This window comes from Macaca mulatta, chromosome 14 (assembly GCF_049350105.2).
Source record: "Macaca mulatta isolate MMU2019108-1 chromosome 14, T2T-MMU8v2.0, whole genome shotgun sequence".
Taxonomy (NCBI): domain Eukaryota; kingdom Metazoa; phylum Chordata; class Mammalia; order Primates; family Cercopithecidae; genus Macaca; species Macaca mulatta.
Genome location: NC_133419.1, coordinates 15,683,004 through 15,705,129, shown reverse-complemented (window position 1 = coordinate 15,705,129; position 22,126 = coordinate 15,683,004). Strand labels below are relative to the sequence as shown.

At 46.3% G+C, this 22,126-nt stretch overlaps 2 protein-coding genes across 3 annotated transcripts in view; one reads left to right on the top strand and one right to left on the bottom strand.

Moving 5' to 3' along the window:
- The window catches only part of ZDHHC5 (zinc finger DHHC-type palmitoyltransferase 5), a 33,106-nt gene extending 23,080 nt beyond the window's left edge, over nucleotides 1-10,026 (top strand). For both annotated transcript variants that reach the window (XM_002808070.4, XM_015114147.3), the window contains exons 6-12: nucleotides 30-132; nucleotides 2,119-2,210; nucleotides 3,238-3,370; nucleotides 5,417-5,540; nucleotides 6,245-6,357; nucleotides 7,904-8,763; nucleotides 9,528-10,026. In XM_002808070.4, coding sequence (XP_002808116.4) covers nucleotides 30-132; nucleotides 2,119-2,210; nucleotides 3,238-3,370; nucleotides 5,417-5,540; nucleotides 6,245-6,357; nucleotides 7,904-8,763; nucleotides 9,528-9,693 — 1,591 coding nt within the window. In that variant the 3' untranslated portion in view covers nucleotides 9,694-10,026. The remainder of the gene's footprint in view (nucleotides 1-29; nucleotides 133-2,118; nucleotides 2,211-3,237; nucleotides 3,371-5,416; nucleotides 5,541-6,244; nucleotides 6,358-7,903; nucleotides 8,764-9,527) is intronic.
- Nucleotides 10,027-13,327: 3,301 nt separating this feature from the next.
- On the bottom strand, nucleotides 13,328-21,865 carry MED19 (mediator complex subunit 19). Its single transcript, XM_001101030.5, has 5 exons — nucleotides 21,616-21,865; nucleotides 14,565-14,821; nucleotides 14,311-14,407; nucleotides 13,909-14,003; nucleotides 13,328-13,710 (listed from the first exon to the last, which is right to left on the bottom strand). The coding sequence occupies exons 1-5, from the start codon at nucleotides 21,830-21,832 to the stop codon at nucleotides 13,642-13,644; spliced, it is 735 nt and encodes a 244-aa protein (XP_001101030.3). The 5' UTR covers nucleotides 21,833-21,865; the 3' UTR covers nucleotides 13,328-13,641.
- Nucleotides 21,866-22,126: the final 261 nt, after the last annotated feature.

Genomic DNA, 22,126 nt, shown 5'->3' with positions numbered 1-22,126 from the left:
CTCTGTTCTCCTTGATTGTTTGGCATCAGAATGGCAGTAATGTGTGTGGCTGGCTTATTCTTCATCCCTGTAGCTGGCCTCACGGGATTTCACGTGGTGCTGGTGGCCAGGGGACGCACAACCAATGAACAGGTATGGAGAGAAGTGACGAGAGACCCCTGAAGAGCAGGGCATGTGTCTTTAGCCCTCTGATTAGTGTGCAGTGTAGTGCTTCCATAAAGAGATGCTTAATGAATACTTTTCATGATTATGTAGAGATTAATGGTAGGGAGTGAGGTAGTCCTAGTTCCTCATGTAAGCATAGAGGCCATTTAAGAATAGAGGCCATTTCTCACATATACACCATGGAATACTATGCAGCCATAAAAAAGGATGAGTTCATGTCCTTTGTAGGGACATGGATGAAGCTGGAAACCATTCTGAGCAAACTGTTTCAAGGAGAGAAAACCAAACACTGCATGTTCTCACTTATAGGTGGGAATTGAACAATGAGAACACTTGGACACAGGGTGGAGAACATCACACCCTGGGGCCTGTTGTGGGGTGGGGGGGCGGGGTGGGGGAGGGATAGCATTAGGAGATGTACCTAATGTAAATGACGAGTTAATGGGTGCAGCACACCAACATGGCACAGGTATACATATGTAACAAACCTGCATGTTGTGCACATGTACCCTAGAACTTAAAGTATAATAAAAAAAAAGAAAAGAAAAGAAACTCTCAAAGAGATACTAAGACAATAGAGATAAAGGCTGAATTTTGCCCTAAAATATCTTTTTTTTTGAGACAGAGTCTCACTCTGTTGTCCAGGCTGGTGTCCAGCGGTGTGATCTTGGCTCACTGCAATCTCCGCCTCCTGGGTTCAAGTGATTCTTCTGCCTCAGGCTCCCAAGTAGCTGAGATTACAGGTGTGCATCACCACGCCCAGCTAATTTTTGTATTTTTAGTAGAGACAGGGTTTCACCATGTTGGCCAGACTGGTCTCGAACTCTTGACCTCAGGTGATCCACCCACCTCGGCCTCCCAAAGTGCTAAGATATCTTTTGTAACAAAATAATGTCTGTCTCCAATGAAACTCTTGGATGGTTTGGCATCATCACCTGAAATATCAATTGAGAGATCCAAACCAAACTGAAATTAGACAATATAGCATAAAGAATAAGATGATAGTTTTTTAAACAATACTCACCACAGAACTTGGTATCCAAATAATAGTATTCTTTATTTAGTTTGTCAAAAAATTATATTAATAGTTTAAAGTGTAGCAAGACATATATGTATGTGTATATATGCGCTCATATGCATATATTTAAGATCTTCCTGCAAAAAAAAAAAAAAAAAGGAGGCCATTTCTTAGTTAACAGACATTTACTGTATGCCCACTGGATACTGCAGAATTTAGGCTCTCAGTTTATAGAAACAACAAAAGACTTGGGCTAGCCCTCAAGAAACTTATAGTGCTGCTTACAGGAAAGCAATGATTTTTGTGCATATAATAGTAGCTAACCTTAATTGCTTTTTTTTTCTTTTTTGAGACAGAGTATTGCTCTGTCACCCAGGCGGGAGCCCAGTGGCTAGGGTGCAGTGGCAGGATCTCGGCTCACTGCAACCTCTGCCTCCTGGTTTCAAGCAGTTCTCCTGCCTCCACTACCCAAGTAGCTGGGGTTGCAGGTGCCTGACAGCACGCCCGGCTAATTTTTATATCTTTTTATGGTAGAGATGGGTTTTGCCATGTTGGCCAGGTTGGTCTCGAGTTCCTGACCTCAGGTGATCCACCTGCCTCAGCCTCCCAAAGTGTTGGGATTACAGGTGTGAGCCACCATGCCCAGCCCTTAATTGCTTATTCTTTATTTTAGTTTTCAATATTTAGAAAGCTATCCCATTTTATATGAGGAAACAGGTTTTGGGTCAGTAACCATGAGGTAGACCCTAGGATTTGAACTAAGGACGCTGACTGTAGATTCCCTGCTCTTAACCATAACATATAAATTTCTTGTGTTTTACTCATTTGCGTATCCCTCAGATAGTGAGTGCACAATAATTTGTAATAGATTTGTATTTTGGCCTTTGGAAGTCAAGGTCTCATCTTCTAACCTGGTATTTTTTTCCTCCCTCTAGGTTACGGGTAAATTCCGGGGAGGTGTGAACCCCTTCACCAATGGCTGCTGTAACAATGTCAGCCGTGTTCTCTGCAGTTCTCCAGCACCCAGGTACACCTATCCTTTTGGTCTAGTGTTTACCATTGGTCAGAACTTTTATCTTCTTTGGGCTTGTTCTGGTAAAGGAGGGGTCTGGTGGGAGACAGCCTTTAGGAAGGGTTCTCTATCTTAGAATGGTAAGTACCTACATGACCATCCTTTAGTGCAGTGGTCCGTAACCTTTTTGGCAGCAGGGACCGGTTTCATGGGAGACAGTTTTTCCAGAGATGGGGGCTGGGGCGGAGTGGTTTCAGGATGAAACTGTTCCACCTCAGATCATGAGGTATTAGATTCTCATGGCTGGGTGTGGCGGCTTACACCTATAATCCCAGCACTTTGGGAGGCCAAGGTGGGTGAATCACTTGAGGTCAGAAGTTCGAGTCCAGCCTGGCCAATATGGTGAAACCCCGTCTCTACTAAAAATACAAAAATTAGCCGGGCAAGGTGGCAAGCACCTGTAATCCCAGCTACTTGGGAGGCTGAGGCAGGAGAATAGCCTGAACCTGGGAGGCAGAGGTTGCAGTGAGCTGAGATCACACACATACAACCTAGATCCCTTGCATGTGTAGTTTACAACAGGGTCCTAGGGTTTGCACTCCTAGGAGAATCTAATGCCTCCACTGATCTGACAGGAGGTGCAGCTTAGGTGGTAATGCTTGCTGGCCCACTGCTCACCTCCTGCTGTGTGGCCCAGTTCCTAACAGGCCATAAACCGGTACTGGTCTGCAGCCCAGGGGTTGGGGACCCCTGCTTTAGTGGACACTGAATTCCATTGATATTCTTCAGGTATTAAGGTAAATCTCCTTTGAAAATTGAGAGTGAATAAGATACACTCTAAAGTGCTTTCCTTGAGCTAGGTATCTGCTCACAAAGGCCTAGTCTTGCTGCAGTCCTTCACAGAATCAAAGAAATCTGTTTATTGCTAAGTAAGTGATGACCAAAACTGCAATTACTTTTGCACCAACCTGATAAAAATGCTTTATGCAAACTGTAGATACTTGAAAATAAATGAATGAAAGCTCTCTCTCTTGACATTTAGGTATTTGGGGAGACCAAAGAAAGAGAAGACAATTGTAATCAGACCTCCCTTCCTTCGACCAGAAGTTTCAGATGGGCAGATAACTGTGAAGATCATGGATAATGGCATCCAGGGAGAGCTGAGGAGAACAAAGGTGAGGAATTTAGGGAAGTCAAGCTAGATAACATGGAAAACTAACTCAAGGCAAAGGGATGGAAGCTTGCTTTAGTTTTCTTTTTTTCTTTTTTTTCTTTTGAGACAGAGTCTTGCTCTGTTGCCCAGGCTGGAGTACAGTGGTGCGATCTCGGCTCACTGCAAACTCTGCCTCCCGTGTTCAAGCAATTCTCCTGCCTCAGCCTCCAGAGTAGCTGGGATTACAGGTGCCTGCCACCTTGCCTGGCTAATTTTTGTATTTTTAGTAGAGATGGGGTTTTGCCATGTTGGCCAGGCTGGTCTCGAGCCCCTGACCTCAGGTGATCCGCCCACCTTGGCCTCCCAAAGTACTGGGATTACAGTCATGAGCCACCGCGCCTGGCCTATATTTCTTACAGTGTTTATCACTTACTGATCTGTGTTAAAATTACTTCAGTACAACTCTTGTTTTCTACATTGGATTTTTTCTTTTTTTGAGAGGAAGTCTTGGTCTCTTACCCAGGCTGGACTCCTGTGGTATGATCTCAGCTCACTGCAACCTCTGCCTCCCAGGTTCAAGCGATTCTCATACCTCAGCCACCCAAGTAGCTGGGACTACAGGCACATGCCACCATGCCCTGCTAATTTTTGTATTTTTGGTAGAGGCAGGATTTTCCTATGTTGGCCAGGCTGGTCTCGAACTCCTGACCTGAAGTGATCCACCTCCCTCAGCCTCCCAAAGTGCTGGAATTACAGGCGTGAGCCACTGCACCCGGCCCTACATTAGACTTTAAGTTCATTAACAGTAAAAAATGAATTCATTAATTTCCATGTCTTCATAGGACTTAGCAGCTTACAGCTAGATGGTAGGAGCTAAACAAGTAGTTGTTGGTTTACATGGGCAAATAAGTGACAGAATTAAAACCTTTTGTAAACCTTTCTTCTGCCAGGTACAGTAACTCATGCCTATAATCCCAGCACTTTGCGAGGCTGAGGTGGGAAGATTGCTTGAATTCAGGAGCTCAGCCTGGACAACATAGCGAGACTCCATCTCTAAAACAGAGTAAAATAAAAAATAGAAAACTTTTCTGGCTGAGCGCAGTGGCTCACGCCTGTAATCCCAGCACTTTGGGAGGCTGAGGTGGGTAGATCACCTGAGGTCAGGAGCTCAAGACCAGCCTGACCAACATGGAGAAACCCCATCTCTATTAAAAATATAAAATTAGTTGGGCGTGGTGGCCCTTGCCTGTAATCCCAGATACTTGGGAGGCTGAGGCAGGAGAATTGCTTGAAGCCAGGAGGTGGAGGTTGCAGTGAGCCGAGATCATGCCCGTTGCACTCCAGCATGGGCAACAAGAGCGAAACTCCATCTCAAAAAAAAAAAAAAACACAAATTAGCCAGGTGTGGTGGCACATGCCTGTAATCCTAGCTGCGTGGGAGGCTGAGGCATGAGAACTGCTTGAACCTGCAAGCCAGAGGTTGCAATGAGCCAAGATCACACCACTGCACTCCAGCCTGGGTGAATGAGCAAGACTCCATTTAAAAAAAAACAAAAAAAACCTTTTCTTCATCTAATACTATACCCAAACTGATTCTTGTGCCTTGTCTTCCAGTCTGGTTTAGAAATATATGATAGGCAGTGGCTCATGTCTATAATCCCAGCACTTTGGGTGGCCAAAGTGGGGTGGTATTGCTTGAGGTTAGGGGTTCAAGACCAGCTTGGACAACATGGCGAGACCCCCGTCTCTACAAAATAAAGTAAAATAAATTAACTGGGTGTGGTGGCATGTACCTGTAATCCCAGCTACTTGGGAGGCTGAGGTTGAAGGCTCAAGGCTCAAGGGAGCACTTGAGCCTAAGAGTTGCAGGCTGCAGTGAGCCATGATCATGCGTGTGCCACTGTACTCCAGCCTGGGCAAGAGTGAGACCTTGTCTCAAAAGAAAATAAAAAAAGGAAATACATGAGAATTGACTCCCAAATACCTCTCTTTTATACCAATTTAATACTGTGAGTTGCCGTAATGCTCAATTTCCAAATCTGACTTTTCGCTCCCCTCATCAATCCAGTCTAAGGGAAGCCTGGAGATAACAGAGAGCCAGTCTGCAGATGCTGAACCTCCACCTCCTCCTAAGCCAGACCTGAGCCGTTACACGGGGCTGCGAACACACCTCGGCCTGGCTACTAATGAGGGTAAGGGCTGCCTTGATTTGTAAGATACTAGAACTAGGGGCAGGATTGAGAAGGTTATGAGCTTTAGAGGACATGCGAGGGCTGGGAGATATTACTTGTGTTGTGACTTTAAATACCCAACAGTTGGTACTTGTGCCACTTTGCAACTGGAAGAGAAGAGATGCCATTTAGCTATTGGCAGTGAATGGGACTTTTGCCGGGAAAATGGTCAGCCTCTAGGCAGACCAGAGAACATCATAGGACCTTTTTGGTGCATTTATCCACCCTGAGTTCTGAGCTGGTTTGAGTCTTTAGTCTTGATTTCAGCGAAGGGTATATCCCTACCTTGTCCTCTACCTGTACTTAAGGAACCCTAGGCAGATAAAGTGAACCACTCATAGGCTAGACACAGTGGCTCACACCTGTGATCCCAGCACTTTGGGAGGCCAATGCAGGAGGATTGCTTGAGCCCAGGAGTTTAAGACCACCCTGGACAACATAGCAAGGCTGTCTCTACAAAAAATAAAAAAAAATTAGCTGGGCATGGTGGCATATGCCTGCAGTCCAGCTACTCAGGAGGCTGAGGTGGGAGCCCAGGAGTTCAAGGCTCCAGTGAGCTATAATTGTGCCACTTGCACTCCAGCGTGGACAGCAGAATGAGACCCTGTCTCTTAAACCAAAACACCGCTTGTAAAGTAGTGCCCCCTTGGCCTTTTTTCTTGCAGATAGCAGCTTACTGGGCAAGGACAGCCCTCCGACACCTACCATGTACAAGTATCGGCCGGGTTACAGTAGCAGCAGTACATCAGCTGCCATGCCGCATTCCTCCAGCGCCAAGGTACTGAGTACTCTAAGAGGTGGGGTAATAACATGCCAACTGACAGGACATGGTGGCCCATTCCTATAATCCCAGCACTTTGGGAGGCCAAGGTGGGCGGATCACAAGGTCAAGAGATTGAGACCGTCCTGGCCAACGTGGTGAAACTTCTTCTCTACTGAAAATACAAAAATTAGGCCAGGCGTGGTGGATCACAAGGTCAGGAGTTCGAGACCAGCCTGGCCAATATGGTGAAACCCCATCTCTACTAAAAATACAAAAATTGCGGGATGCAGTGGCTCACGCCTGTAATCCCAGCACTTTGGGAGGCCAAGGCAGGCGAATCACGAGGTCAGGAGATCAAGATGATCCTGGCTAACACAGTGAAACGCTGTCTCTACTAAAAATACAAAAAAATTAGTCAGGCGTGGAGGCTGAGCCAGGAGAATGGCGTGAACCCGGGAGGCGGAGCTTGCAGTTAGCTGAGATTGCGCCACTGCACTCCAGCCTGAGACCTCGTCTCAAAAAAAATGAATAAATACAAAAATTAGCTGGGCGTGGTAGTGGTGGGGCACCTGTAATCCCAGCTACTCAGGAGGCTGAGGCAGGAGAATCGCTTGAATCTGGGAGGTAGAGGTTGCAGTCAGCCGAGATTGCGCCACTGCACTCCAGTCTGGGCGACAGAGTGAGACTCCGTCTCAAACAAACAAAAAAAATTAGCTGGATGTGGTGGTATGCACCTGTAGTCCCAGCTACTCAGGAGGCTGCAGTGAGCCGGAGATCCCACTGTTGGATTCCAGTCTGGTGACAGAGTGAGACTCCACCTCAAAAAAAAAAAATTAAAAAAAGAAGGTCAAGCATGGTGGCTCAAGCCTGTAATCCCAGCACCTTGGGAGGCCGAGGTGGGCAGACCACCTGAGGTCAGGAGCAAAAGACCAGCCTGGCCAACATGGTGAAACCCTATCTCTACTAAAAACACCTATCTCTACTAAAAATACAAAAATCAGCTGGGCGTGGTGGCGGGCGCCTGTAATCCCAGCTGAGGCAGGAGAATCGTTTGAACCTGGGAGGCTGAGGTTGAAGTGAGCCAAGATTGTGCTATCACACTCCAGACTGGGCGACAGGGTGAGACTCTGCCTCAAATACACACACACATACACACAAAACACATGCCAGCTGTTCTGGGAAAAAAAGATTAGGGGAAGGGAAGAGAAGAAAACAAAGTACATTTCACTAATTGTTGGCATTCGTGGAACTGAATCTCCTTGATACTGTGTCCTTCATCAGACTGGGCAATATAGCATAATAGATTAGTGCTTGATCTGAGTTTATAACCCAGTTCTGCCCATGGGCGAGATACTTAACCTTTGTATGCCTTGCTTTCTGTATCTGAAAATGAGATATTTGTTTGAATTCAGTTTTTCTTGAGGGATTAACCCACATAATGCATGTAAGAGTTCTAAGCATATTATTGGCACATAATACTCTTTTTGACCAACTCCTTGGGCTCCGGGGTCTAGCTTGTCACAAGAGGAGCACTAAGAGCCTGCTTTACTTTCTTCCTTAGTTGAGTCGTGGGGACAGCTTGAAGGAGCCAACCTCAATTGCAGAGAGCAGCCGTCATCCCAGCTACCGCTCAGAGCCCAGCTTGGAACCAGAGAGCTTCCGTTCTCCTACCTTTGGCAAAAGTTTTCACTTCGATCCACTATCCAGTGGCTCACGCTCCTCCAGCCTCAAGTCAGCCCAGGGCACAGGCTTTGAGCTGGGCCAGTTGCAATCCATTCGTTCAGAGGGCACCACCTCCACCTCCTATAAGAGCCTGGCCAACCAGACACGCAATGGAAGCCTATCTTATGACAGCTTGCTCACACCTTCAGACAGCCCTGATTTTGAGTCAGTGCAGGCAGGGCCTGAGCCAGACCCACCTTTAGGCTATACCTCTCCCTTCCTGTCAGCCAGGCTGGCCCAGCAACGGGAAGCTGAGAGACACCCACGTTTGGTGCCAACTGGCCCAACACACCGAGAGCCCTCACCAGTCCGTTACGACAATCTGTCGCGCCACATTGTGGCCTCCCTCCAGGAACGAGAGAAGTTGCTGCGCCAGTCACCCCCACTCCCAGGCCGTGAGGAGGAACCAGGCTTGGGGGACTCAGGCATTCAGTCAACACCAGGCTCAGGCCATGCCCCTCGTACTAGTTCCTCCTCAGATGATTCAAAGAGATCACCTTTGGGCAAGACTCCACTGGGACGCCCAGCTGCCCCCCGTTTTGGCAAGCCAGATGGGCTAAGGGGCCGGGGAGTAGGGTCCCCTGAACCAGGCCCAACGGCCTCATACCTGGGCCGATCGATGTCTTACAGCAGCCAGAAAGCCCAACCTGGTGTCTCTGAGACAGAAGAAGTGGCCTTGCAGCCATTACTGACACCCAAGTAAGTATTAGTACTATCCTGACCCTTAGCCATTTCAAATTGGCATACTGCTCTGCAAAAGCCATCAGGGCTTCTGTTGTACATCCTAATGTAGGTGGACCCAGGGGTATCCTGGTAGCTCTTTATTTTCACTTTGACTCCACCTGCCTTCATGGGCAATTCCTGTTAAGAGACTGAAGATTAATACTTTTTCCATAATCCTATCTTCCTAAAAGTATTTGCCTGGGAGTAAGTACATGTTATAGCTGTTACTAGAGAGTAGCAGTAGGGCCGGGCGCGGTGGCTCAAGCCTGTAATCCCAGCACTTTGGGAGGCCGAGATGGGCGGATCACGAGGTCAGGAGATCGAGATCATCCTGGCTAACACGGTGAAACCCCGTCTCTACTAAAAAATACAAAAAACTAGCCGGGCGAGGTGGCAGGCGCCTGTAGTCCCGGCTACTCGGGAGGCTGAGGCAGGAGAATGGCGTAAAAAAAACCCGGGAGGCGGAGCTTGCAGTGAGCTGAGATCCGGCCACCGCACTCCACCCTGGGTGACACAGCGAGACTCCGTCTCAAAAAAAAAAAAAAAAAAAGAGAGTAGCAGTAAATAGGAGAGATTGGGAATCAGGCTTATTTTAAGCAGGGCAATAAAGGGGGACGTTTGGGTAAGAAAGTATGGATATAGAAAAGAACACCAATTTTTTCTTTGAACCTTTGAAACTGTCTCCCTTTCCAATGTTTTGTGTACCATTTCCTGACACCTGTCTCGTCTCTTCTTTCCAGAGATGAAGTACAGCTGAAGACCGCCTACAGCAAATCCAATGGGCAGCCCAAGAGTTTAGGCTCAGCCTCCCCTGGCCCAGGCCAGCCATCTCTCAGTAGCCCCACGAGGGGAGGAGTCAAGAAGGTGTCAGGGGTTGGTGGTACCACCTATGAGATTTCGGTGTGAGCCTTCGGCGCCTCCCCTCCCCAACGCCTCTGCGCCTACACCAAAGGGCCCCAGGTGGCCACCTTCCTTCCCTCAAGGGGCTCCCCTCCCCTGCATGGACATTTTTTAAACCACCAATTCCAAGAGGATGAGGAGCGTTTTCTAAAATGCAGTGGGCTTGGGGAGTCGGAGAGTTGGGGCCCTGAGACTGGGGTAGCAACCCCCTCCTCTTATCTTTTAAGACCTTCCCTTCCTTGATCCCTGGACCAGACTCAGTGGACATTTGTGCAATTGCTCGCCCTGGAGGGAACCAGATCATTTTTAAACCAGAAATAATTTTTTTTATTATTGTTACGGATTCTATTTTTTTCCTCTTCTGCGTTACCAGGTGTGTGTGTACATATAATATATATATATATATATTATAAATATCAAAGAAATTATATATCTATCCTGGGATGGGAAAATGAGGGAGGGATACATATATGGAGGGGGATCTTACTCTTCCCATTCCTCAGACCAGCAGGAAAAGAGGGGAGACGTCAGTCTTTTCCCTGTGGTTCCCTCTCATTTGTTCCAGTTACTAAGGAAATAGCATCCTCTGTTGGTGCTAAGTGTGATTAGGAAGAAGCCTGGGGAGAGGCGAGTCTGGGATTTTGGTCACAAGAGGGAGGGACTTGGAGAGGAGAATTAGTTTTCTAGGCTCATTGGCATTTAGTTTCCCTAGGAAAGGGGTCAAAACTTCAAGACACTGGTGGTGGGGGGAGATCAGGAAAATAACTTGGCCTAGCTCAAACAATACTGGATAATCCCCTCCTTGGGGGAGAGGGATTAGAGTGGGCTCCTTCTACTAGCCCCTTGGAGCCTCCCCTAGCTTACACGGTTAACTTGATTTTAAAATCCAAGGCCAGGAGAGAAGAATCCAAAAAGCAATATTTTTCATCACATGCCAAAAACGGGGGATAGAGAGAAGGAGTGGCAGGCCTAGGCCCCTCCAATTGTCCCTTGGGGGTTACCCCTCAGCCCACCTCACTATGGTGCTGGGTAGAGGGGATACCTGGGTTCTAACCTCTAAATAGGGGAGATCCCAGCCTCCACAAAGAGGCCCTTTTATTTTTTATTCTGATTAGCCATTTTAAACCAACGAGGAATAAAAAGAAATCCTGATCTAACCAGCGCCCCCTGACTTGTGTTATTTTGTCTGGTTGAGACAAGGTGAACGATTTCTGGTGGGAAGTTACCACAGTGACAAACTCATAAGCTTCTCTGGTCCCAGCCCTTCTTTAGGCAAGACTATAATGAAATTAGCCACTTAAAACAACTACTACTAAAAAAATAGAGACCGAGTGTGGTGGCTCATGCCTGTAATCCCAGCACTGAGGGAGGCTGAGGCAGGAGGATCACATGAACCCAGGAGTTCCAGGCCAACCTTGGCAACATAGAGACTCAATTTCTAAAAACAACAGGTCCTGTTTTTATTTGGGTAATTTAATTTAAAAATACCTGGAAAAAAAGTCTCTTGAAACCACCAAAGCTGTTATTTGAAAGCTTAGAGAACTCTTAAAAATTGTTTCTTTCTTCTTTTAAGAGACAGGGCCTCATTCTGGTTGCTTAGGCTGGAGGGCAGTGGCACAATCAGATCACTATACCCTCAAACTCCTGGCCTCAAGGGTCTTCCCACCTCAACCTTCTGAGAAGCTAGGACTTACAGCGGCATGCCACCATGCTTATTTTTTTTTTTTTCAGTAGAAATAGGCTCTCGACCAATTTTGCCCAGGCTGGTCTCGAACTTCTGGCCTTGAGCAGTCCTGCCTTGGCCTCCCAAAGCGCTGGGATTACAGGCATGAGCCACCATGCCCAGCTACAGCTGTTTTTTTTTTTTTTGGGAGTCTTGCTCAGTTGCCCAGGCTGGAGTACAGTGGCGTGATCTCGGCTCACTGCAAGCTCCGCCTCCCAGGTTCACACCATTCTCCTGCCTCAGCCTCCCAAGCAGCTGGGACTACAGGCGCCCGCCGCCAAGCCTGTCTAATTTTTTGCATTTTTGGTAGAGACGGGGTTTCACTGTGTTAGCCAGGATGGTCTCACTCTCCTGATCTCGTGATCCACCCGCCTCCGCCTCCCAAAGTGCTGGGATTACAGGCGTGAACCACTGCACCGTGCCCGGCCTACAGTTGTTTTTTTAATACAGGATTTAGTCTCTGGAAAGTAAAGCTAATTTTGGAAACAGCCAAAGGTGAGATAGATACGAAAGCCTGTTGAAAGCAGGTTAACTAGATACTGGTGTCAGTTCAATTAGATAGACTGTCTTCTATTGGACAAAAGCTGTGCTCTTAATTTTCAGTAGGTATCCTTAGATGCTAAATCTCCAGCAGTTGGCCAGAACCCTTTAATTACTCAAAATGTAAGAATATAAACTCTTCGGTGCGGTGGCTCACGCCTGTAATCCCAGCACTTTGGGAGGCTGAGGTGGGTAGATCACTTGAGGTCAGGAGTTCAAGACCAGCCTGGACAACATGGTGAAACCCCATCTGTACTAAAAATGCAAAAATGAGCTGGGCATTGGTCATGGGTACCTATAATCCTGGCTATTTGGGAGGCTGAGGTGGGAGAATCACTTGAACCCAGGAGGCACAGGTTGCAGTGAGCTGAGATTGCACTACTGCACCCTAGCGTGGGCAACAGAGCAAGACTCTGTCTCCAAAATTAATTAAAAAAAAAAAAAAAAAAAATATATATATATATATATATATATATATATATATAAACAAAAATTAGCCAGGCCTGGTGGCACGCACTTGTAGTCCCAGCCACTTGGGAGGCTGAGGTACAAGAATCACTTGAACCCAGAAGGTAGAGGTTGCAGTGAGCCGAGATCACGCCACTGCATTCCTGTGTAACAGAGTGAGACTCTGTCCAAAAAAAAAAAACACCCCAGCAAACTCTTATTCTGAAATCTGGATTTAAACCAGTTGAATGAGTGGTTTTCCACCCACTGATTGAGGAACAAACTTGGCTTTCACAGCAACAGATTTTAACTGTGTGTTAAATTTAAAGTCAGGTTACATTAATTCAGGTTTTCTCATGGATGTTTTCAGTTACCTAACCAGCTGGAAAAACTAAAGGTTTTTTTTTTTTAAACATTTTGATAGGTTAGGTTACATTTTGTTGCTGTTTTAGAAATGTTTTCACATCAGCTAACTAACTTTATTGTCTTAACTAAGGAGTGAAGCAGGTCAAAAGTTATTGTAAAGAGAAGAGAAGCATTTACCTTTGCTTGCCAGAAGTTCATTTCAAAAGATCACAGGCTTCTGACCTAAGAAACCAATCTTGTTGAAATACATGGGTGACTGTCCATGTGTTTTCAGTTGGCTATTCTGTTTCAACACAAAATTGACCTAGAATACACTGTTGAGCCCTACCTGGATCAGCTCTTCAGATGGAGCCTGAGATCACCCAGGCGCCTGGTTCTTAACATAACGGGCAGAGTGTTCTGTGTCTGCTGTGGAGTATTAGTAAGCTTGGGTCATTTTTCATTTTGGTTGGTTCCCTGCATAATGTAACAACAAGACCCAAATCCCCTCAAGTCTTAGCAATGCCTTGTCTTAAATCCTGACTCACAGAACATACCTCTTAACAGCAGTCACACTTCAGCCAATTTGATAAATGTAATTTTTTTTTTTTAAGAAAAAACAGAACAAGTCCTAAATCAGACAAATTGCACAACAGAGAGAGAAGAAAACTGTAAGCTTCCTGGGAGATGTCCATGAGAAAACCAACTGGGATGAGCCTACAAAAGCATGTCCCTCTCTCTCCTAATGTACTTAGTCTCAACTGAGCCCAACAGGAGCTGGTCTCTGTCCCAGCTGCAGGATGCTCCCAAGGCAGTGTCCAAGAGCCTGGAAGGCAGCTTTTGTCAGCAGGTTCAGTACAGCAGGAAAAGCCATCCTGGCAAAGAGTCCAGTGGTCCTGTTAGCGTAGGCTGCTGCTGCTGCTGGCTTGGGAGCTGCCCATACCTGGGTGGTCTGGACTATGCCGGTTCTGGGAGAGAAAGAAGGAGGGGTAAGAACAACTAGGAACTAGCCTTGGCTTTGATCAGGCTGTACAGGAGAAACCTGTAACCTGCCTTGGGTTTTCAATCGTGGGTCCAACTTGAGGCAAAGAACTCTTTAGGGTATTTAGGACAGGGGTGAGATCTAGGGAAAATCACTGGGTTGTGGCAATAGGCCTCTACTCTACCTTCTTTTTCTTCTTCTCTTTCTTCTTCCTTTTCCGTTCAGGATCCTCTTCTTTTTTCTTTTTCTTCTTCTTGTGATCTGAATCAGATGGTGTTTCTGTAGGAGACATTAGGTACCTATCACCCATAAAGCTCAAAATCCTCTACTGTTATGAACCACTGAAGACTACAGGAAAATCCCAAGTCGGGGCAACTGCTTTTGTCCAAATGGCCAAAAAGGATACAGAGGTGCTGCTACAGTCCCCGTCCCAAGTCCCAAGAGACCACAGTACACTGGTTTCTTCTTCAGGGGAATTTAGGAGTCCAGAGCTCCATACTGAACTTAACTGGGTTTACCTATGGAAGTTCAAACCAGATTCAGGTCAGGTTTTTTTTTTTTTGGTTTGAATAAAACTGCTTCTTACCTGGGGGGACAGGATCCTGGGTACGGCTCTGTTTGTGCTTGTGCTTATTCTTCTTCTTGGGAGGCTGAATATGCATCAGACGACACTGCTCTGGCAACTGAAGGAACCAAAGGAAGGTCCAGGTGAGTAGAGGGAGGAAATCTCTCCTGCTCCTATCATCCGTTCTGCTCCATTATGAAGGAACAGACTTGGACAGAAAAACCATCTCCATGTTTAGGCCTCCCCATTTGCCTTCTTCCTCCAACAGGACTCACCGGGCCAGTGTGGAGGCGGAAGCCGGCCAGCATGGTCCCTGTGATAGGATTAAAAGAGCTACTGAGAATAGGGGGCTTCTCAATGAGAGAGCGGAGGCTGCTGTTATCATGGGAACCAGGCAAATCAATCATCCCTGGCAGGTCAGGCAGGAAGTTACTTAGCTTCTCCTTCACCTTCTTCCCACAGAATTTATTATAGGCTTGTTCCAAGTTGTAGTGTGTGATCAGATTCGTGCTGCCCGTCAGCTCTGTGCTACCTAGACAACGCAGAATAAAAATAAAAAAGATCAGTCTTCAAAGTAGACCCAGGGAGTGAAGGACTATATATTAACCTAAATAAGGAATTTTTAAGTGCAGATTTTAAAATTTAAAATTTATTTTTAAAGAAACAGAGCAGGCCAGTCACGGTGGCTCTTGCCTGTAATCCCAGAACTTTGGGAGGCCGAGGCAGGCGGATCATGAGGTCAGGAGATTGAGACCATCCTGGCTAACACGGTGAAGGCCTGTCTCTACTAAAAATACAAAAAATTAGTTGGGTGTGGTAGTGCGTACCTGTAGTCCCAGCTATTTAGGAGGCTGAGGCAGGAGAATCACTTGAACCCAGGAGGTGGAGGTTGCAGTGAGCTGAGATTGCGCCACTGCACTCCAGCCTGGGCGACAGTGACACTCTGTCTCAGAAAAAAAAAAGAAAAAAACAGCAAAAGTAAATAACATGAAAAATACAATACAACACAATGGTAGCTTCCAATGGGAAGGGGAAAAACAGGCAAAAATCCAATAGGGCAGAGACAGGAACTGCTCTAGCCCAATGAAGGAGACACTCCACTCTCTCAGATTAACTAGAGTTGATTTACATGGTGCTTCTTGCTTCACGGTAAATGCTGTTCTGAGCGCTTCTCATAAAATGTACTAGTGAAAATTACATTCTCTGACACAGCCAGGAAAATACGACCTCACAGCTTAGCTACAACCATGCTAAGGGGACCAAATATGACCCAGTGACTTAAGGGTCTTGTCAAGGACATTTTTTTGTACTAGCAAGAAACACTAATCACCTTTACATAAGAAAAGAACCGGGAGATTTTTCTAGCTACCACCGCCTAAATTGTTACCAACATCTTTATTCTTCCTCATGATATTGAGTATGATGCCTTGCCTAAAAGGAATAAATGTTTTTTGTTTTTGATACGGGAGTTTTGCTCTGTTGCCCAGGCTGGAGTGCAGTGGCACGATCTTGGCTCACTGCAACCTCCACCTCCCGGGTTCAAGTGATTCTCCCACCTCAGCCTCCCAAGTAGCTGGGATTACATGCACGCACCACCATGCCTGGCTAATTTTTGTATTTTTTTTTTTTAGTAGAGATGGGGTTTCATCATGTTGGCTAGGCTGGTCTTGAACTCCTGACTCAAGTGATCCACCCATCTCGGCTTCCCAACGTGCTGGGATTACAGGTGTGAGCCACCATGCACGTCCAGGAAGAAATGTTTTATTAGAAGTCAGTCAACTAATGACCAGGTGCGGTGGTTCACGCCTGTAATCCCAGCACGTTGGGAAACCGAGGCGGTCAGGAGTTCAAGACCAGCCTGGGCAATAGTGGTGCACACCTGTAATCCCTGCGAGACAGAGGTTGCAGTGAGCTGAGATCAGGCCACTGCACTGCAGTCTGGGCGTGAGAGTGAGACCCTGTCTCAAAAAACAAAAAAACTAGTCAGGCAACTAGAATTATTCTGGCTGTCTTTCCATGCCTCAGTTTCCTCTTATCTGTGGAATGGAATAATAGCTATCTTACATACACATCATTTTCTCCCAAGGTTCAAATGAAAATATACTGAAAAGCATAAAGTATCAGGCCTGGCACAGTGGTTCATGCCTGTAATCCCAGCACTTTGGGAGGCCAAGGAAGGCAGATCACTTGAGGTCAGGAGTTCGAGACCAGCCTGGCCAACATAGTGAAACCTCATCACTACTAAAAATACAAAAATTAGCTGGGTGTGGTGGCATGCGCCTGTAGTCACAGCTACTTAGGAGGCTGAGGCAGGAGAACTGCTTGAGCCCGGGAGGTGGAAGTTGCAGTGAGCTGAGTTTGCACCACTGCACTCCAGCCTGGGTGGGAGAGTCAGATTCCATCTCAAAAAAAAAAAAAAAGTATTATATATATGCAAGGCACTATCTATATAAATATTGCATGGCTGACTCTTTTTTTTTAAAAATATACATTTATTAGTAACTTAATAAGGAAGAAATGGCTAACTACAACTTCATTTGTAATTATGATAGACACAGAGGGTACAAATGACAAAAATGGCTTGTTTATAATCATTCACTCAGAAAAACAGGTACTGAACTGTAAGCTCCTTGGAGGCACAGACAATGTCTTGTTCATTCATGTATCGCTAGTGCCTAGCACAGTACACACATTAGGTGCTTAATAAATATTTATTAAATAAACAAGACACTTTCGCTCTATACTGCTAGGCCTTATTTCACCCTTTTCCTTCCCTTTACTACCAAACAACTCAGAAGACTGAGCAAGGGTAATGGCAGGAGACCCAATGTCACAGCCTCTCTCCTCATAACTCTGGGCACTGCCTCTTGCCATTACAATCTTCTGAATTTCCCCTGCTCCGCCAGCTCTCCTCTGTCCAGATGGTTATCCTTAAGACCCAGGTGAGAAGGCAGTCTGGGTTTTTTCTAAACTTGAGAGTTCATATTCCAGTTTTGACTATTCTACAAGGGTTATTTTTTATTTTTATTTATTTATTTTTTGAGATAGTATCGCTCTGTCACCCAGGCTGGAGTGCAATGGCACGATCTTGGCTCACTGTAATCTCTGCATCCTGGGCTCAAACTATTTTCCTGCCTCAGCCTCCCAAGTAGCTGGAACTACATGTATACACTGCCATGCTGGGCTAATTTTTTTTGTTGTTGTTGTTGAGACAGAGTCTCGCTTTGTCGCCCAGACTGGAGTGCAGTGGCCGGATCTCAGCTCACTGCAAGCTCTGCCTCCTGGGTTCACGCCATTCTCCTGCCTCAGCCTCCCGAGTAGCTGGGACTACAGACGCCCGCCACCTTGCCCGGCTAGGTTTTTGTATTTTTTTTAGTAGAGACGGGGTTTCACCGTGTTAGCCAGGATGGTCTCGATCTCCTGACCTTGTGATCCACCCGTCTCGGCCTCCCAAAGTGCTGGGATTACAGGCGTGAGCCACCGCGCCCGGCCTAATTTTTATACTTTTTGTAGAGACAGGGGTCTCCCTATGTTGCCCAGACTGGTCTTGAACTCCTAGACTCAAACAATCTGCCTGCCTCAGCCTCCCAAAGTGCTAGGATCACAGGCATGAACCACCCTGCCCAACAAGATTAAAAAAAAAAAAATTTTTTTTCGTTTTGAAATTCCAAACTTGCCAACATCACTCATGGCTTCTCTATTTCAATCCACGGCACCCACATGTTCCAGATATTTTTGGAAAGCAGTACTCCTCGGTTCACAAATCTTAATGGTTTCTTTTTGCCCTCAGGAGAACACTCAAATTCCTTTTGACTGGCACTCAAGGCTAATTACATCTTACTCCAACTTAGCTTTGGGGCCTCATCAACCACTACTCCTCTATGCAAAATTTCTGATCCGTCCAAATGAATCTCCCTATCGCCTCAAAAACACACCCCTCACATTATTTCATTTTAGGAAAATTCTTCCTAATTTTTCTTCACCAACATGAATTATTCAAGGTCTAGCTCAAGTGACATTTTATTCTTACTGTCATTTTGGATAGCAACACACTTTGAAAACCATTAGATAGTTCTTAATATTGATGGCTAAGATATTGTTAATTGCTGTTGTGAGGCATGAGCACAAAATGAGATGGAGTTGACAGGAAATATAGTCACTATCCTTAAACCACAAATTTTACATTCCTAACTAATCTCCTTGAAAAGCAATGACCAGCATTACTAATCTCTCTCTCCATCTCACCCTCCTCATACACCCAGCATTTGCCCAGAACAGATATTCAATCTGTCAACTGACTGATACCAATAGCTACAATCAGAATAGGGAAGGCAAAAGAAAGATTAAAGGAAACTGCTGGTGGACATCAACCACTAACTAATCAAAGGGATGTCAACTTCTCCATGTTTCAGTTTTTTCAATTATAAAATGTAGATAATAATGCTACCTCAAAGGGCTATTCTAAGTATTAAATACTACTTCATATGTGTTGTGAACTTTGAAGTACCATACCAATATCTGTCGCTACTTCCCTCAAGTCATGATGCGGAACTAAGACTTGAGACAATGAAAGGCATCTGGGAGGCCAGGCGTGGTGGCTCACACCTGTAATCCTGGCACTTTGGGAGGCCAAGGTGGGTGGATCACCTGAGGTTGGGAGTTTGAGATCAGCCTGACCAACAGGGAGAAACCTCGTCTCTACTAAAAATAAAAAACTAGCTGGGTGTGGGGGCGCATGCCTGTAATCCCAGCTACTCGGGAGGCTGAGGCAGGAGAATCGCCTGAACCTGGGAGGCGGAGGTTTCAGTGAGCCGAGATTGCGCCATTGCACTCCAGCCTGCGCAACAAGAGCAAAACTCTGTCTCAGGAGAAAAAAAAAAAAAAAAAAAAAAGAGAGAGAAAGGCAGCATCTTGGAGACCAAACATGTCCAAAACAACTCGATTTCCACCTCTTCAAACTTGTTCCTTCCTCATCTTCCAAGTCTCGTACCCATACACCCAATTATTCAAGCTGAAAACTTAAAAAGGCATCAATTCCTCTATCTCCTTCACTTCTATATACAATATGTATTTTTAACTGAGACAGCTTCTTCCTCTATCATCTAAGCTGGAGCACAGTGGCACAATCACAGCTCACTGCAGCCTCAACTTCCTGGGCTCAAGTGATTCTACCACCTCAGCTTCCTAAGTAGCTGAGACTACAGGTGTACGCTGCTATCCCTAGCTAATTTACTTTTATTTTTTGTAGAGATGGGGTCTCATTATATTGCCCAGGCTGGTCTCAAACTTTTGGGCTCAAGCAGTCCTCCCACCTCAGCCTCCCAAAGTGCTGGGATTACTGGCGTTAGCCACAGCACCTGGCTCTATATTCAGCTTTTCAACCCTGTCAGCTCTACATCTAACACCCTGTATCCATTTACTTCTCTAAATAAGTACATTTGACCAAGTTCCTATGTTAAAATGGCTTTCCTTGGCTGGGCACAGTGGCTCAGGCCTATAATCCTAGCACTTTGGGTGGCCAAGGTGGGAGGACTGTCATTGGCCAGGAGTTCAAGACCAGCTTGGGCAACACAGTAAGACCCAGTCTTTACAAAAAATTTTTAAGTTAGCCAACTGTGGTGGCACATGCCTGCAGTCCTAGCTACTTGGGAGGCTGAGGTGGGAGGACAGCATGCGCCTAGGAATTGGAGGTTACAGTGAGCTATGACTGTACCACTGCAGTCCAGCCTGGGTGACACAGTGAGACCTTGTCTCTATAAAAAATTGTTTTAAATGGCTTCCTTTTGTATTTACAATCTAAATGCCTTTATTGCTTTATAAAAGCCTCTGCCTAACTCTCCCAGCTTCATCTCTCTCCTAACACTCTTTCCTTTTGTTCACTTCACTGGAGTCCAACTGATTTTCTGTCCCTCAGATATTCTAAGCTTTTTCTCACATCAGGGTTTCTGACCTCATTTCCTGTATCTAGAATTATCTCTCCCTCCTGTCCATAGCTGGCTGGCCCTTTGTCTATGCTTACATTTTAGTTCAAATTTTAGCTATGTGGAGAGAGCATCTCTGGCCACTCTAGCTAAAGTAGTTCTGCCCCTCAATTTTTTTTTTAAGAGACAGGGTCTCATCTGTTGCCTAGGCTGGAGTGCAGTGGCACAATCTTGGTTCACTGCAGCCTGGACCTCCTGTGTTCAAGCAATTCTCCTCCCTTAGTCTCCTGAGTAGCTGGGGCTACAGGCAAGCACTACCACGGCCGGCTAATCTTGTATGTTTTGTAGAGACTGGGTCTCGCCATGTTGCCCAGGCTGGTCTCAAACTCCTGGGCTCAAAGGATCCTCCTGCCTCAGCCTACCCAAGCGCTGGGATTACAGGCGTGAGCAATGCGCCTGGCCACCTTCAATTTTTTATAATGTTTTCTCTTCCTAGCATTAACCACTCTCTGACATTATCTTGTTTACAATGCCTCCTACACTGAAATGTACATTCCAAAAAAGGCAAGCATCTTGTCAGTCTTGTTCACAACTGTATCTCCAGCATTTAGAAAAGTGCTTGGTACATAGGTACTCAACAAAATAATTTTTTGAATGAAAAGAGTTTGGTTCGATTCTTACCCCTTCTTTGATGACACCAGGAAACGCAGAAATCTTGGAAGAGTGGCAACTTGCCCCAAACCCACAGCAAGTCTGTGGGAGACTTGTAACTAAAACTTTAGGTCCCCAAAGATATTAAATCAGGCCTCTCGAGTTCCAAACTCAAACTCTTGATTTTTTGTTTGTTTGTTTTTGTTTTGAGACGGAGTCTCATTCTATCGCCCAGGCTGGAGTGCAGTGGAGCAATCTCGGCTCAATGCAACCTCCGCCTCCCGGGTTCCGAGTAGCTGGAATTAAAGGTATACGCCACCACGCCCAAGTAATTTTTGTGTTTTTAGTACAGACAGAGTTGCATCATGTTGGCCAGGCTGGTCTCGAACTCCTGACCTGAGGTGATTCGCCCGCCTCCGTCTCCCAGAGTGTTGGGATTACAGGCGTGAGCCACTGCGCCCAGCCCTAGATCATTTTTTAGGGAGACATAAACCAGTGTCAGGAACACAGCCTGGACATGGTGCAAAAGACAGTCACGGAGATGCACCACCCCGCTCCCCGCCATTCATCCCTTTGGTTGAATTCAACTCATCCCTCTGCTTGTGAATCCTAATAGCCCTTTCGACTTAGGGCTCCACAGTCCGGGTATGCGTTGCCTAGGTTACCTCGCACCTCCGTTAGCCGGCTGAGAGCCACGCCCAACACCTCCTCTCTAAGATTTGATTGGCTGGCTTTGGCAAGGCCGAGTACTCACCTGGCAGTTCCCTCATGAGGTAAAAAGGGCCACAGCCAGCTCCTGACTTGTCCGCGCCGGGAGGGGCCGTGGCCGCGGTGGGAGGCGGAGCCGTGCCGGGTCCCCCGCCCGGAGGAGGCGGTGGCGGGGGTGGAGGCTTTCCTGGTCCGAAGCCTAGTGCGGTTGGGGGCGGTGGTGGGTCAGCCTGAGCCCCGAACAGCGCCGTGAAATTCTCCATCGTCCCCTCCGCCCCGGCGCTGTCTCGGTGTCTGGCGTTGGTAATTTTCATTGGACAATGCCTTTAAGGAATACCCACCTCTTTCTCAAGGAACCGCTTGTCATTGGATGCCTCAGGCACCGCCTACCTTGTTTCAACAACTACTTCCGTCGCTCTCTGAGAACGTTCAGGAAGTGCTATTTAACCTTATTAGAGTCTTCTGCTAGCTACGTTAGCTACAGTCCAATAAAATGACTTAAGCTGATAAAGCGACAGCTAGACCAACCAATAAGATATTAAGTTCTTTTTTGGGTT

Coding starts and splice junctions, on each gene's coding strand:
- MED19 (XM_001101030.5), bottom strand. CDS start 21,832: ATGGAGAATTTCACGGCGCTGTTCGGGGCTCAGGCTGACCCACCACCG. Junction 14,408..14,564: donor TCCGCCTCCACACTGGCCCG/GTGAGTCCTGTT, acceptor TGGTTCCTTCAG/TTGCCAGAGCAGTGTCGTCT. Junction 14,004..14,310: donor CCAGGATCCTGTCCCCCCAG/GTAAGAAGCAGT, acceptor TGTCTCCTACAG/AAACACCATCTGATTCAGAT.